Source organism: Gouania willdenowi, chromosome 9 (genome assembly GCF_900634775.1).
Source record: "Gouania willdenowi chromosome 9, fGouWil2.1, whole genome shotgun sequence".
Lineage (NCBI taxonomy): Eukaryota > Metazoa > Chordata > Actinopteri > Blenniiformes > Gobiesocidae > Gouania > Gouania willdenowi.
This window is the reverse complement of record NC_041052.1, coordinates 30,283,037-30,300,335: the sequence shown is the minus strand read 5'-3', so window position 1 is coordinate 30,300,335 and position 17,299 is coordinate 30,283,037. Positions and strand designations below refer to the sequence as shown.

Here is a 17,299-nt window from a genome sequence, read left to right as displayed (position 1 = left end):
CTCCTCACACCATGCGCCCTCTGCTGGACACTCTGGATCGCTTTGTGCAGCAACCGTCTTATATTCTCGTGTTGATGTCATCCCTTCAGGAGATGGAGTAGACGCTTTGAATTTTTTATTTTATTTTTTATTTTTTCCTTTGGGTTATTGCAATGATGTTTTTGTGTTGTTTTTGGTTGTTTTTTTATTTCTGTCTTTATGTGTCCTTTTCATGCTTTTTTTTGTGTCATCTTGTTTTTTTTGCCATTTTGTGTGTTTTTGTTGTATTTCTGTATTTGTGACTCACAGTGTTTGTGTCCGTATCTGATTTGTGTCTTTCTCAATTCAATTTCAATTCATTTAAAAAAAGATGTATTGGCATGACAAACATGTTGACACCTCCAAAGCCAGCACGACACAGAACAGTTTACACAGAATCAGAAAGACAAGAAAGTGTCAGTAAATCTGATTATGGTTTTAGCTTCTAGAGTAGTTAAGACACACCCAATCAAATCACAGTGGAGGTAGGACTGATAACATCATCACTGTTGTAGGAATGATGACATCATCACTGAGTCCGTCAACTTAAGGGGTGGGGCGTGGGGTTGGGGCGTCCAAACAATTTCGACGTTGCACACCCTTGAACCTTGAAAGTCTCAGCTCTGTCTATCCCTGAACCACAGAGATATTTGAGACAGACACAGACACACACTCAAAGACAGAGATTCCTTGCTTTATAGATAGACTAGAACAGTGCCCGTCGGAGGTATGTATTCATAGGGACCTTAAGTAGAGTTGTCAATTATGACCAAATGAGTATGTGTTTGAAGGTTGGATGTACAAAGAGGTAGTGTTGTGGTGGTCAAGACCGGTCTTGGTCTCGAGACCAAATTTTAAAGGTCTTGGTCTTGTCTCGGACTCTGAAGCATTTTGACTCGGTCTTGTCTCGGACTCGGGCTGCCCGGACTCGGGATTTTCCGTCAAGACCGTTCGAGACCAGCACTAATTCCTGCTATTTTTAAACTTTTTTATAATGTGATAATAACAAGGAGAAGAACGGGATAAAACAATCCTTTATTCATTATTTAATCCACCCTATATAATGACCACAACCTTCCTTAATGTGACTGAGTGACGTGTGTGACACACTCATACGTGTGTGGCTTCGGTGTCAGTTTGGACCGCGGAGCGCAAAGGAGATATGAACTAATCACCGGTAAAAATCCCAGTAAAACTCCAGAAAACAATCACCAGTTATAAATATTATCTCCCTGGTAAAGACAGTAGCTCTAACAACTGGTAAAATGATAAACTGATGATTTTACAGCCTGTGAAGGCTGGATAGGGGACGCACTTACTCTGCTTCTGGGTCTTAGTGCCAGCCGAGCGGTGAAGCCTGTTCCGTTTACCGTGTTTACTGAGGTCCGTGTGTGTTTAATAAGTCCGTGTGTGTTTAATAAGTCCGTGTCTGTCCGTGTGAAAGTCTGCATGTTTATGCATCTGTCCATCCACTCTTTTCATTATATCCATGTCTTTTAAGGCTTTATTACATAGTGTCGGCTGTAGTCCGGGCCGCCGCCATCTTGGATTATGTCGTCACCAGCGCGTCATCGCCGCAGAGTTGCACGAGCATAGAATGAGTCAAATAACTGTAAAGAGGTCTTATATTAGTCTATTTTCTTTTTAAAGTGGTGTTTTTTTTGTGGCTTTAGACTCCAATTACATTTATGTATATAATATGTTCCCCACAATATAAACAGGTTCACAATATAATTATTTTTTATAGTTTCTGTTTCTACTGTATCCAGAAGAATAATAATAATTCTCAACAAGAACTATTGATTAATTTGTTACATGACTGTTCCAGGGTTTGTTTGTTTTATTTAGTTTCACATCTACCTGTAGATCTATGTTTTTTACACTGCTGACAACTTGTTTGTAGTTTTATTTCAGAAAGTTTCACTTTTACAGTTACAGTTGGAAACCTTTGTTAATTGAATATCCTAGGTACATTACAGCAACCAAATTAAACTCTATCAACTAAGTGAATTAATAAAAATAACCTGTGTGAAGGCTTTTTCAAACTAAAAAATTATCTTATGAAATCTGTGACGTGTTGACCTGCACAACTGAAAGAATCAGAATCGAGAATCGTTTAGAACAGGAATCAACATTGGAAATCAGATTCGGAATCAGAATCGGAACCAGAATCGGTAAAAACCAAACAATGCCCAACCCTAGTGTTGATGACATCATCAGTGTTCTAAAACAATGCGGGCCGGAGCCAATCCCTGGAGTTCTAAAACAATGCAACCAGAGCCAATCACTGGAGAGCCCACCCCCACACCCCACCCATTTTGGAACATTGGTATATTAGAACATTAGAGCATTGGTCCTACCTCTCCAGCGATGATGTTATCAGTCCTACCTCTACAGTAGTGATGTCATCTTTATGTTCCAATGTTGTTATCCAATCACTGGAGAGCCCACTCCCACTCCCTCTCAGCTCTGTCTAAATTACTCCAAAATAACGGATGCACACACTCAGGGTATTTTGAAGCCATTGACAAAGTTTCAGGTCGATCAGATACCGCACCGGGGAGATATTCGCTCCACAAACACACACATATGCACGCACACAGACATTCCTTGCTTTTATCGATAGATAGATAGATAGATAGATAGATAGATAGATAGATAGATAGATAGATTGCATTGTTTCAAGTACAAGTTCAAGTACTCTACCTTGTTAGTAAAAGGTTTGACCTAATTTAGCCTTCAGACGTTCACCAATGTGTTGTAAGCATTTCTCACAGATTGACATGAAAACATCACACAGTGGCTGTACTTCTATGATGTGAACTTCCAGCACATCCCGAAGATGATCTACTTGATTATGATGGACTACAGTCATTTTCTAGAAACCAGTTCAAGATGCAAAATCCATGAACCCTTCATTCTTTGGTTATTTCATTTCAAAACCAAATTAAAAAATAGAAAAAACAAAAATTATTTTGTAGCATGTTGTTCCCCTCACACCGATAGCAGATTTGTGTGTCGATGATATTTCATTAAAGAGTTATTGATGCTGGAAGTCTGAATTTGTGAATATCTGCCAATTTTACAGAACAGTGTTAGGGTCCAAATAGTATCCAGATAAACTGGTGACTGAGTGGACTTTTGCTCCCGGTCTGGACATAAAATGAAGCAACGCATTAGTCACATTACTGGTTAATTGAAACGTTATCAATGCACATGATTTGTGGAACCAGAGGTGGTGTAGTGAATCTACTGGTGCTCCCTGTTTCTTGTGATCAATTTCTGTGTGTGTTGACGGCTGCTGTTAGTGGTATTTACAACGTGCAAAATAAACATTTTATTGCCTTCAAAAAAAAGCTCCTCACACCAGCCTCACAGTCGATAGTCAGTCACCAGTTTATTTGGATACTGTTTGGACCGTAACACCATGAAACAAAACACAAGCATGAGCAGCTTTTTATGAGCTAAAACATCCACAGACTGAATGAAAACAGGAACAGGACCAGAAAACTGCTCAAAGAAATCCTTAACAGTCCTATAGTGTGAGGAGACCCAGTCATGGGGAGGGAGGTGCAGAGGACTTCAGTTCTTGCTCTTATTTCCCCATAAATATCCAAATATCACAGAAACAGAACAAGTTAAAACAAAAAAAAAACAACAGAAAAACACTGCTTATCTGGTTTTTGGTTTTTCTGTATTTCTGTTTTGGTTTTAAATCAGTAAAACAAAATAACCACACTGTGTATTTGTTACTTTGATTTGGTTTTAAAACGGAATAACCAAAGAACAAAGGGGACACGAATTATGAAATGAGCTTTGTGACATGGTGCATGATCTTGCTGGAATAAGAAATCAGAGGATGGTTACAGTGTGGTTATATAGAGATCTACATGGTCAGCATCAATCTTCATGTAGATTGCAGCGTTTAAATAACTGGTACTAAAGAAAAGATCCAATACACATTTACACATCCCTTACACCACCTTTACACAACCCTTATTCCAGCAATACACCACCTTCAGCCTGAACCACTGATTAGATTGATTCAAGCTTTACTTGTTTACACCAGTGATGTGTCGTCAGGGTAGGCAGTGCCTACCCAAGGGTGAATTGACATTTTGATTATTTATTTTAATTATAAAATAATTATAAATTATTTATTTTTCCATTTCCAAAAGCCTACAGTACCTATAAGTTTGAAAGTGTCTGCATTTTGTGTGTTTCATAGCCCAAATTACTAAACAGCACTATTTCCTGGAACAGCTGCCGTCCAGGAGGCCACCCCCCCCTCAAAGGCACGTTGCTGCTCTGCCTCGCTTCTCATTTCGTGTTTTTATGTGTTTGTGCATGCGCAGTCAGTCCCTAAGATGAGAACCATTTACGTCCAAAGGCAGCATAGAGAGCTACCTTTGTACGGAACAGTGCTATGCTAAATGCTATACATAAATTCACAGTGCATTAGTGAATTGATCCAGCGTGGCTGCTGCTGTAGCGAGTAGGCGGGATAACACTACAGTCATGATGACAGCGGTAGAGAAGATAGATAAACTTTTTTTTGAGGAAAAACGACAGCTTTTAAAAAATGGGAGACCAACACCTGAGCTACCAGACCTTCAGCAAAGGTAAGGTCAGAAAATGTTTCATACTTTTCACAGTGAATGATACAAAAGGAAAGGATTGGCTTTGTGGATGCTCCTCACTGAGGCTGTCCTGAGTTGTTGTTGTTGTGATTTTCTTCGTGTTTCTGTGTTTCCAACACAAACAACGGATGTGCTGCCGTGTCATGAGATATATCTTGTTGGGAGAGTATGGAGGCTATATTAAATAATTGTTTATGTTTCTTTAATGGTGTTTTACAATATTGATTTTGTTAGATGGCTAAATGCTTGTTCATGTGGATCTTATGAATTTTATATTTTGATAAGGGCATTGAGATGACTTTGTTGTAAATTGCTTTATACAAATAAAGTTGATTTGAATTGAATTAACACTTGCCAGCAGAAACATGAAATTGTCATTGGTGGTCTCGATTTGCAACGTGCCTACCCAGCCCTAGTGGTCACAGCACGTCACTGGTTTACACCACATTCTAACTTTAACATCTGAATGTAGAGACTTATCTACGGTGGCTAGCAGGTGTAAGACGCAAATACAAAAACACAAAGGCAAACAAAAAAATACAAATGCAAACGCCACAACACCACACTAAGTTCAGTTCACATAATATAATAATCAAGGGATTCTAAAAGCTAAATATAAGATTATACTAAACCAGTTAATATTATATCACAAGGTGAGACCCAAATTAAGCTTTTAGCTGAAGTTTTAAAACATATAAAACAATGTTTTACTAACTTTAGGGAACTTTTTGTCGAGTTGTGTGCATGGAGATAATAGTCAGTCAGAACACAGCTAACCATAATAGCTAACCATAATACTGTAGCTAATTTTTGAAGTATTTCAACATCCATTGAAGTGATGCTTTTGTTTGCTTTATAGCTTTTGTATTTGTGTTTTTTTTTATTTGTACTTCTCACACCAGGAAATGTTTTTCCAGTCTTCTATTCTCATCTCTAGTTAATAGAGTAATTCAATTACTAAAATGCTTCATTCACGTTATTATTATGATTGTGCCACACACACACACACACGCACGCGCACACGCACACACACACACACACACCACTCACAGTTGTCAGAGCTGGTCATTGTCTGTTATTTATTTGTTTAGGTAAATTATATTAACAACAATATATTGGGTTCATTCATTTTAAATGTATTGCAGAGAGTAGGGTCATCAGTTGTAGATCACACCATATTATATATATAATCCATTACTTTAGGCCTAGTAATCAATGAATTAATAACATATAACTATACTCTACTTCTTCTTCTTTTTCCCAGTAAATCACAGAGTGGTACTTTGGACAGCTTCATACAGAGGGCTCCATCGTGTTCAACTGTGCAAGCTGATGAGTTCACAGACAGCATTCTGAACATGATTGTCACAAACATGTGCCCACTGTCCATGGTGGAGGATTCCAGGAGATGATCGCCACTTTCAATCCAATCCAAATGCACTCTTTTTTTTTTCTTTAAAGAAGCAGCTACCAGTGCAGTTATGTTAAGTCGGTCAATAAAAATGCTTATCGAGGAATTGAATTGGTTGCTCATTTAACTGACTTCTATTTTTTGTATTACTACTAAATTAAGTTAAAGTAATTTAATGAAATTTAAAAAAAAAAAAAAATGTATCCAATTACTTGAGTAATTTCCAGAATAATCGATTAAAATAATTGTTTGCTGCAGCCTTACTTCTATTGTCCAGTTCAGGTGAGCCTTTGCAGCCTCAGCTTCCTGTTGTCTGCTGACAGGAGTGAACACTCAAGGCTTCCATTACTGTGGCTCACAGATGTTATTCTGAATTATTAAGTTACTGTTGCCTTTCCATCATCTCCAACCTCACCTCAACAAGGCATCTTTCTTCATCCAAACACCTGACACTCACTGGATACTTTTCTCTGTAAACTCTAGAGATGTGGGTGAAAATCCCAGTACATTATTATTTTGTGAAATACTCAAACCAATCCGTCTGGAACCAACAACCACGGCACGGCCAAAGTCCCTTCATCTCCTTTCTTACTCATTCTGATTCTTGGTTTGAACTGTGCAGCTCGGTTTCAACCAGGTCCCGGGTCAGTGGGTCTACAGACAGGTCTGTGTCTATGACCAGGCTGTTCTCTGCTCTCTGAGTTTGTACCGGGTCATGGTCTTCCTGAGCTGTGGGTTGGTCACAGTGTTCAGGTGTTCTGCCACCGTGTAGTTGATGTTCAGGGTCAGGTAGACCTCCAGTTTGATCAGGGTTTGGGTCGATTTTCTCCAATGGCTCAGGTAGTTCTTTGTTTTATTAACATGAGCTTCAGTGAGGAAGTTGTTTGAGTGAGGAGTCCTAGAACCAGGAACCAACTGGCTGACAGGGAAATGTTCTATGGTCTCTCTCTCTGTGTGTGTGTGTGTGTGTGTGTGTGTGTGTGTGTGTGTGTGTGTGTGTGTGTGTGTGTGTGTGTGGTCTGGGGGCCTCTCAGTAGTCCTTCTTCTCCTCCTGCTGCTCTTCCGAGCTCCTGCTCTCAGTCGGACTCTCACTGGTTCAGGATGCTGGCTCTGGTCCTGGTCTTACTGGGACTCTCTGTGAACCTGGACGTGTGTTTGTCTTTTCCCGCTGCCTTCGACTCGCTGTACTCGGACCACGGACCCGGACCGGGTTGGAACCAGTCCTGCGGACCGTGCGACCCGGACCTGTGTCCGCCAACCCGGGGTTGTCGAGCGGGGCTGGTCCTGGACCGGTGCGGCTGCTGTGAGGAGTGCGGCAACCGGGAGGGTCAGAGCTGTGACCCGGAACACCGGGGCGGGTTGCACGGACTGTGCGGTAGCGGACTGCGGTGCCAGGCGGACCCGGGAGGCAGAGCAGGCTGGGAGGATGAAGATGATGAAGAGGATGTGTGCGTGTGTGAGGACCAGGAGCCGGTGTGTGGCAGCGACGGAACCACCTACACCAACCGCTGTCAGCTGATGGAAGCCGCCTCCTCCACCCACGGACTGACCGGGACCCGGAGCGGCCCGTGCTCCACCGGTACACAACAAAACACAATATTACACAACAATACATAATGTAACTTAATAACACACAGATGGGGGTACGCGATGGCACTACAGGGGGTTGAGAGGGAGAGAGAGAGTACAATAACAAACCAAAGCATTACAAAGATGGGGCTTTATAATGTTTATTCTTACTTAAAAATGATAATCATAATAATGAAGATGGAAATTATCTTGATTAGAACATGAACTGAAAATACAACGGTGAGTCTTGGTCCCACACCAGGCCGGAGATGACTGTAAATCATAAAAACTATAGTAATAAATCAATTCAGGAGGCTCTAAATACTGTTTCATTCAACTCATTTACAAAATGTGATTCTTTAAAATGTGTGTTATCATCATTATGCTCTGTAGTTGTTTTTTCATAGCATTCTGGGTAAAATGCTGTAGTCAGATACCAGAGTGGTGTGTGTGTGTGTGTGTGTGTGTGTGTGTGTGTGTGTGTGTGTGTGTGTGTGTGCGTGTGTTATACACTCTGCTCTGGAACTGTCCATCACATTAACATGTAACTCCGGTTTCTTCCACTCATTTCCTTCACCTTTTGACATAATTAAGGATCTCGCGCTGATTTGCTTGTCATTAGTTTTGTTCTTCTCCATGTTTGCTCAGTAGACAATGAGATACTCTCTACCAACAACAGAGGTCCATTTCCATCTGAAGGTGAAAGTGTGTGATTGTGACTGGTGTTTGACTAAATGATGAGGAAATGATCACCAAGAAATACTCTGAAAACTTTCATTGTTCCATGTTTGAACAACAAGCAGCAGAAACTAAAGTCAGATGGTGGATTTAACACACACGCACACACACACACACACACACACACACACACACACACACACACACACACGGAGAGAGAGAGAGAGAGAGATACACACAGACAAAGCTTCCAGATGTCTGAAACATTCCTTCAGCTCACGGTCTGTTTTCTAACGACCTGCAGGAGTAAAGAATCTACACAAAAACAGACACACACCACAGGCCTGGTGAATCCATCATTGTTCTGTGTGGTGATGTCAGTAAAGTTCTGTCTTTCTGTCTCTCTGTCAGTCCCACTCTTTAAGCGTCCCCCTTTCAGTGCTCTTCACAGCAGGGACAGCAGTGTGGTGTTCCTCTGTGAGGTCTTTGCGTTTCCCATGGCTGTGATTCAGTGGAAGAAGGAGGGACAGGATGTGGTCCTCCCAGGAGACGACCCTCACATCTCTGTCCAGGTCTGTCCATCTCTCTGTCCTTCAAACACAGTCCAACTGTCTGTCCGTCTGTCACTTCCTGTGTCTGTCCCTTAGTCTAGGGGCGGTCCTCTGAAATTCGAGCTCTCCAGTTGGCTGCAGATTGAGGGGGCGGAGCCAGAGGACTCAGGAACCTATTATTGCATTGCTAAGAACGAACTGGGCGTGGCCTCTGCCTCGGCTGTATTGGCAGTGATGGGAGGTACAGACACAACTACAGACACTGAAATATAAGAAAAAGTCATACACAAACATCACAGACTGACCTGTGTGTCTGTCTGTCTGTCTATTTGTTTATCATTTGTCCGTCCGTCTGTCTGTCTGTCCGTCCATCTGTCTATCTGTCCGTCCATTCATAAATTCGTCCGTCCGTCCGTCTCTCTCTCTGTCTGTCTCTCTGTCAGAGGACTCATCGTCCTCTATGTCCAGTGTTTCTGAGATGCAGGAGCTGATTGATGGCACAGACTACGACACACACACAGACGTTTACTGACATGTCCGTGACATCCCATCTCCCTCCTTGGCCTGTGTCTGTGTTCACAGCCGTAACCATGGAAACGGGCAACAGACTTGGATTCCGTCAGTCAGCGAGGGGTTAAATGTGCGTTAGAATGTAAACACTCTGAGGTCAACATGTGGGGAAGTGATCAAGTCCTGATGCAGCTTCTGTTAGAAACATCAAGTGTGTGAAAAACAACAACGAGCACACAGCTCCCAGTGAGAACTAACAACCTCTGCACCTCCTGACTCCGCCCCCTCGCCACCATCATTCCAGAGAAGAAGTTCTGCAAAACACTTCCCTGCAGGCAAACAAGGACAACTTGTGGATGAATTTTCACAGCTTTTTAAAGATTTTAATGTGAATCTAATTTTAACTGCTGACTGTACACACATTTTACAGTCAAAGATTTTAGAGTCTCTCAAAACAGAAAACTGAATTATTCATAGTTTGTTTATGTTTATCCATTTAGTATTAACTTGGTTTAAATGTACTGGGCACCGATTGTAAAGTTGCACATGCTAAAATAAACAACTTTTCGTAACATTTAGCAACAACCCACAATTAAAAAATTAATTAGATTTTTTTCATAACTTTTGGCCAGATTTACAGCAATATTTGTGAAATTTGTGATATTTACTTCTCTCGTAATACTATAATGGCAATATTAAATATCAATGTTAAACCTAAATGTCACGGCTGAAGCTAAATATTTAGCTAATATGCAAATTCACTGGAAGTACCGTGTCTGTCCATATGTTTGTCTGTCCGTCGTGTCAAAGATCTTTTTTTTTGGTACCTCCCGTGAATTTGCATATTAGCTAGATATTTAGGTTCACCCGTGTTTAAATTTAACTTTTAAGATTTAGATTTACATTACCATTCAAGATATAATTTAACATTTTTATTTAAATGTAAATTTTACATTTAATATTTATTATTTAGATTTAAAATTTAGATTCAGAGTTAACAATTAGATTTAGAATTAATATTTAAAATGTAGATTTGAATTTGATACTTAACATTTAGATTTAACATTTAGATTTAATATATGACATTCAGATTTAGGGTTAACATTTAGACTTAGATTTAACATTTAGATTTAACATTTAGATTTATAATTCAACATTTAGATTTAACATTTTGATTTAGAATTCATAGTTAAATTATATTATAATTAAAACAAATAATCAAAATATCAATTCACCCTTTATAGGCACTGACTACCTTGCCTACCCTGGCTGCACGTCACTGATGGCCATTGTGTAACAACAAGGGAAGTTCTGAATACAGGTCAATTAAATATTGCTGCTGCTTTCAAGAATAATAAAGCATTGTTATGGTTTTCCTAGCTAACCAGCGGCTAACTGGATAACCTGCACCACGTTGGATGTAACGTTCATAATATGGATGAGGGAAAATTGTAGCAAACGAATATTGGTAGTAGGCTTATAACAGGGTGAAATAAAACTTAGCAGGATTAGTAACAGTTCTACAGGATGAGCTCCTCCATGGCTGAAGTTCTGCTTGGACCAGGGGGATCAGTCCATCCACTTTTCCCTGAGTCTCCTCAGACACCCACAGTACCAGGAAACAATGTTCTCCTCTGACCACTGCTGTGTTTTCTTGGAATCACTTTGGACTTGCTTTTTTTTAAATTTTTTTTAAACATCTGTTTATTATCTTTTATAGAAAAGCAAAAACAATGCACAGCAATACAAAACACACAGAAAGAAAAAAATAAATGAATAAATAACAGTAACAGCAGCATCCCTACTAACAATCAAATCTGTTCATCAGTCCAAACCTCATTTTCTACATCATTACTCTCCAGGAAGTTCTAGAAAATTGTCCAGATCCTCCAAAATGTCAAGTTTGTTTTGTGAGAAATAACCAGAAAGAGAGTCGTTCCTTTAAGCCACTGAGAGACACCACAGATTGTCGTTCCTTCTATGAGTGACCGATGCATCGTTTTGCCTCCAGGAAACATACATTAAGTAAATACTTGACATTTAGTGTAGAGTAAGAAATTTTCAGGATACATTAAGAATGGACAGTTTAGGGTTAAGAGGCACTTTTTTACTAATAATTTTACTGCACATATCCAACACCTTTTTCCAGTAGCATTTAACCAATGGACACTACCACATACAATGAAACTGAGACCCCTTGTGGACACCACATGTAGTGCATGTGTCAGAGACACTCGTGTAAAAGAGATGCAGCTTGGCTGGAGTGATGTACTGTCTGGTAAGCCTAAATGGCTTGTAAATTGGTTTGTAAATCACTTCTCCATGCCCGTAAAATATTTTCTGAGGATTCTTTGCACTTGTTTACGAACAGGTTATACAATAAAGACACCTGTCCTTTGGACTGAAATTTATTTAAAACAATATTCGCTGAGGTAGTTAAACATGGATGCTCTAGGCTATTATTTTGCTTAGACATTATAAAACTCCTGAGTTGAAGATATTTGAAAAAATGCTTTTTAGGAATGTTGTAATTTGTTTTAAGCTCCTGAAATGACATTAATTTGTTATCCTTGTGTGGCGAGATGTGGATAATAAAATAATACAATTGGTTGCTGAACAACGCCACCTGGGTAATTTCACTCCAGGAAGTTATCGCCAGTTGTAACATGTAGTCTAAAGGCTACACAAGTTCAAAATTAACCATGGGGCCAGAGACAGTGTTCAGAAGTACAAATAATCTTTATTACAATGAGTGTCAAAAGCAGCTCACCTGCTATCTATACCTAATATAAGACAAGGCCAAAAGAGGGGAATGGAGAGTGCTGGGTTACCTCGTTGCCCTGAAACCAAGGAGGGAGGAGGTAATCATCCGTGACACTGCACACACACAAACTGAAATGTGATAACACCACCACCAGGGATTGGGTCGCCAACCGGAGTCCACAGCACCTGTCCACAGGAAAAAGGGGAACCATAAAATGGCCACACAGCACACTTACACAAAACAATAAACAATATAGAAATAACAAAGTACAATATAACCAAAATCAAACCAAATTCGGGGTCGGTGGCGGGATGCGCTGGGTGCTCGGCTGCTTGGGGCTTCATTTGATGTGTGTGTGGGGGGCGGTGGATGCCTCTCAGCCTGGGATCTTGGGGGCATCTGGGGGGTTGCTCGGCCGTGGGGGGTGGCCTGGGGCTCCCTGTTCCCACTCTTTCTGCTGGCCCGGGACAGTTCCTGGGTTTGCGGTAGCGGTTTTTTGCACATATACTGGTATACGATGCACTGGCACGCCTTGGGATGTGGGATAAAACTCATACTGGGCTTAGCTTTAGACACGTTAATCCCAAATACCTGCTTTAGGTACTACCACTCACTCATTCCCCCTGTTCACAGCCACTACCATTATAGCTATGCTTCACACCTGTCACTATACTGGCTTGATTACATAACATAATAAGCACAATATATTCTACAACTTCACATCTCACCCTCACTGTAAAACAATCTATTCTCCCCACCCTTTCTATTTCCTACCTTGAGTCTCTCCTCCCTGCTACCTTTCCCCTCCCCCTCCCTCTCCACTTAGGTGTAACACTGCTCTCCCTTTTTATATCCTCCCTCTAATAAAAGATTTCTTGCCCTTCCTTAGGGCAGGCTGGTGATGGTCACAATTAAGCAATAAAATAAATCAATTTATTTTATTGCAATAACAAAAGAAAAAAGAAAAAGAAAAGTGCACAATTCATTCCCTTCCGGAAGACCTACAAGACGGAGGTTTGAGCGGCGACTGCGGCTTTCCACGTCGTCCATCTTGTTTACCAACTCCTCAATAACAGTCTTCATGGTTGCGTTCTGGATTAGCAGAGATGTAATGTTGTCCTGGTTAGCACTGATTCTGTCCTCAGCTCCAGTAATACGCACCGTCACCGCTTTCAATTCACAAACATGCTTACACTTAGCATTGCCTATGGTTTTGAAACACTGCGTCTCACACCGCTGCATATCACTTTGGCCACTGACACAGGTTAGGTCAATGGGAGGGGGGCCCATTGAACAAGGAGGGCGCAAAAAAGACAAAAGCCAGGGAAAGTCAGGAGTGCGCTCTCTTTTGGCTTCTAGAACTCACTGTAATGGAACACAATTGAGCCAGCGCTGTATAGTGTCATACTCACTTGTAAAACTTGTTTGTTATAAATAGTGTCAACTCTATTTCTTGATTTCAGTCTTATTATAAGTGTAAGTCCTCCTCTAGCTTTAAAGAACCGGGCGGAATTTCAGCTCTGGTCGGCTGTATAAACCTTTGGGACCGGACCGGAGCCACATATAAGGGAAATGTCCGGATGCATTGAAGAGGCAACATTACACTGATTATGGTGTTATACGTGGCCAACTGATACCATCCAACCTGACCAGATCTGAGCTCAAGCAATAAGGTAAGTAGAAGCCTTTTTTTTCTGCTCTGGTTGAATGACTGAATTGGATTAGATTTATAATTTAAAGTTTGGATTAAAGATAACAAACATGTTAGAGTACGTAAAGTGAGCACAAGACTATTAACTTGTAGAATTCTAAATTTCAAATTAACACTGGTTCGAGACCCGGAACCAAATTGAAAGCTTGGTAAGCGAGTAACCAACGTCATTAACCCAATAGTTTGATTCCCCGTCTTTGTCCTATGGGCCAAAATGGCTGCCACATAGATTTTCAGGGTTGAGGCCGAGCGGTTTTGATCATGTAACGCTTGCAGGAATTGCAGTATAATTGGCACTGAGCACTGCTCTGGTGCCTCCCCCTGTTGACTTCACCACTGTGTGAACAGTTTCCACCTATTTGCATACTGTAATCTAGTGAAAGCTGCTCTAGAATTTAAAAAGGTTTCGACATCAGTTGTCATATTCCCTTAAAAGTGGCTCTGTCCCTTCAGATAATAATAATATTAATTATAATGGCTTGGATTTATATAGCGTTTTCTTCGAGGAGACTCAAAGCGTGTTACAGACACCATTATTCATTCACACCAGTCACTCACACAGTCATACCGGTGGTGGTAAGCTACAATGTAGCCACAGCTGCCCTAGGGCAGACTGACAGAGGCGTGCCTGCCATTTCGCGCCTACGGCCCCTCTGACCACCACCACTTTCTTTCTTTCTTTCTTTCTTTCTTTTCCGGTGTCGGAACCAATTCACCTACTTTTCACCCACTGAACCATTATGAAACAAACAAAATTCATTTGCGCTCTAATTTCTATCCAATTTTAAAAATGGCAAAAATTTTATGCACCAGTGCCCCCAAGTATGCCAAAAATGCATTACGAGATAGGAATTGTCAAAAGAAAAAATCATCGTAGAATCATGAAAATTGACACAGAAGTAGACCATGACAAGAAAAGCAAAAAAAAAAAAAAAAAACCACAGGAATTCCAGAATCTTGAATTGAAAATTGAAAACTGCAAAATTGCCCTTTTTGCTCACATTGTATTTTAACGCATTTCTCCCAGGGCGTTTCACTGACGGGGTTCATCTAGAGAAGTGGGACATCAAAAGTTATCCATGGATTTTTGATCACTTTTACGGTGTTTGCAAGATGGAGGTGTGAATTTTGGTCAAAAATGACAAAATATAATATTTTGGGCAAATGCTCCCATTTGCACATACAAACTCCGATTTGCGTCAAATGTAATTTGTTGTTAAACTCCCGGCCCTAATCCAGCTCAATGTGGAAAAACGTTCAGTGGCGCGTTAGTGCCCCCTACAGAGTGAAGAGAATTGAATATGGGACAAACGTTGAATTTAACACACTCCTCTTAGGGCTGAATATTGAGCAGCAGCTGTTTAATCTGAGAAAACTCAGACGGCCAAATTATCCACCCTTCTGCGCCTCTTCTACTCTGGGGCGCCCATCACTTCAGCAGACACTGTTTTGCCCGGGTCTTGGCGATGCATGACAGAGGCAGGGTATCACTATGACCCTCCAATTATGCCAGCCTGGCAATTTTCAAGGCTGCAGGCATGTAGCTGTAGTTCTTGCACTGAATGTTCGTTAAGCCCACTCTTAGGTGCTCCACCCCAAGGCACAAGAGGCATTCAGTGTGACCATCCTCTATTCAATAGAAAATTAATATTTTGTCAATAGAGTCTATTGACATTGGGGCCATGCAAGTACTGCAAGCATTTTTTTTTTGCCCCTACAGACTGGCATGTAAGTTGGGTGAGGACACACCCATTGACAATATTCAACTAATCGCTGATGAAGCAAAAAACGCTCCAGCTCTGTGGAAGACCCTCCTGCAACCAAGAAAATTTTAATAGAGACGTATCTACACCCCAGATTTAAACAATAACCTTGTATGCTTTAAAACAAGCAGTACATATTTGTTTTGTCACCAATGAACAGTACCAACTTAAATGCCAGGAGAAAAAAACAACAAATAAAAAAACTCCTGCTGCTTGTGGAATATTTACCCACCAATAAAATTAACTCAACAAAGGTAAATATAATATGCCTATTTTTCTTTTTTAAAGGCAGGCTGTAATACGACTCACGCAGCACCAAACAAATGCACTGAACGGGTTCGGAGCAGGTTCACACTTTCACCGCTGCCGTTTAAGGCTATGCGATCAATTATTCTTACTTAAACGGGAGCGAGTTCACTCCATATAAGTAACAGAAAAAAAAAGAAACGGGCCAGGAGCCAAAAAACCCTGTACCACTAATATAAAACCCAACCTTAGAAAAAACAAACCGCTACGGGAGCACGGTCACTCCGCGCTGCAGTATATCACTTAATTGTGTTTATATTATAATAATAATAATAATAATAATAATAATGCATCAGTTTTATATAGCGCTTTATCATAGACACTCAAAGTCGTTTTACAGAATTAAGGCATTATTCTTTCACTCCACACTTAGTGGTGGTAAACTACTATTGTAGCCACAGCTGCCCTGGGGCAGACTGACGGAAGCGAGGCTGCCATAGTGCGCCATCGGCCCCTCCGACCACCACCGACACTCACTCACACACTACATTCATATTACCGTTCAAAGACCACTTTGTGCATTATTGTTTCTCATCCCGAGGCAAACCTTTGCTTTAGGCAGCCAACCCGAGATGGAAGCAATAGATATACGCTATACGATATACATTCTTGATCACTATCTTAATTGACAACCAGCCGCAGCCTCTGGAAGACGTTGACTTGGCACGCAGCTTCAACTACGGTTACGAGACCCAAAACGTGGTGTGTCATAGGCTACTGGAAGTATTGCGTGAACAAAGATAACATAATCTCTAAACCTGTAACCAAACTTACGTTGCAAGAAGATAAAAAAGGAATGATGACAGGATGACACCGGTCCTTTATAGTAGAGGAGGGGTTATCCTGGGTCACACGTGACTTTGTATGTATACACACTCAACTCATGCATACACGGAGGATATATAATCCATAATTATGCACTGCCTCTGGTGGTCAGGAAGAATGAAATAGAACTAATATTTTATTTTTTTTAAAATGAAGTAATATTTTTTAAAAAAAACAACTACATTTTAAAAAATGTATGCGGAAAACACGGAATTTGGGAAAAAATAAATGGAAATTTGAAAAAAAAAAAACCAGATTTTATACTACTTTGTATGCACTCATTTCATAGAGGAAAACTCTATACCTAAATTTTTTGGGGAATTATTTTGTTTATAAATATTTAATGAGTAATATAGTTGTCTTTGTCACATAGTATTTGGCATTAGAAAATAAATTAGAAAGTGTCTATTTGTACAGTTGACGTACCCCGTACCCCGGTGCTATTGGTACGGTTACCGAAGTACACGTATGTAGCGCTTTAGGATTAGGGTTAAGATTAGGTTTAGGGTTAGGTTTAGGGTTAGGGTTAGGTTATAACCCAATATCGCAACAA

At 40.5% G+C, this 17,299-nt stretch overlaps 1 protein-coding gene across 1 annotated transcript; it reads left to right on the top strand.

The window, feature by feature from the left end:
* Window positions 1-7,106: 7,106 nt before the first annotated feature.
* LOC114470342 (kazal-type serine protease inhibitor domain-containing protein 1-like) lies at window positions 7,107-9,955 on the top strand. Its single transcript, XM_028458500.1, has 4 exons — window positions 7,107-7,648; window positions 8,728-8,888; window positions 8,964-9,108; window positions 9,311-9,955. Exons 1-4 carry the CDS (start codon window positions 7,171-7,173, stop codon window positions 9,397-9,399), a joined length of 873 nt encoding a protein of 290 aa, XP_028314301.1. The 5' UTR covers window positions 7,107-7,170; the 3' UTR covers window positions 9,400-9,955.
* Window positions 9,956-17,299: the final 7,344 nt, after the last annotated feature.

Excerpts from the sequence above, each read along its gene's own strand:
- LOC114470342 (XM_028458500.1), top strand. The coding sequence starts at position 7,171 with ATGCTGGCTCTGGTCCTGGTCTTACTGGGACTCTCTGTGAACCTGGAC. Across the intron at positions 7,649-8,727 it reads GAGCGGCCCGTGCTCCACCG|TCCCACTCTTTAAGCGTCCC; the intron begins GTACACAACAAA and ends TCTCTCTGTCAG. Across the intron at positions 8,889-8,963 it reads ACCCTCACATCTCTGTCCAG|TCTAGGGGCGGTCCTCTGAA; the intron begins GTCTGTCCATCT and ends TCTGTCCCTTAG.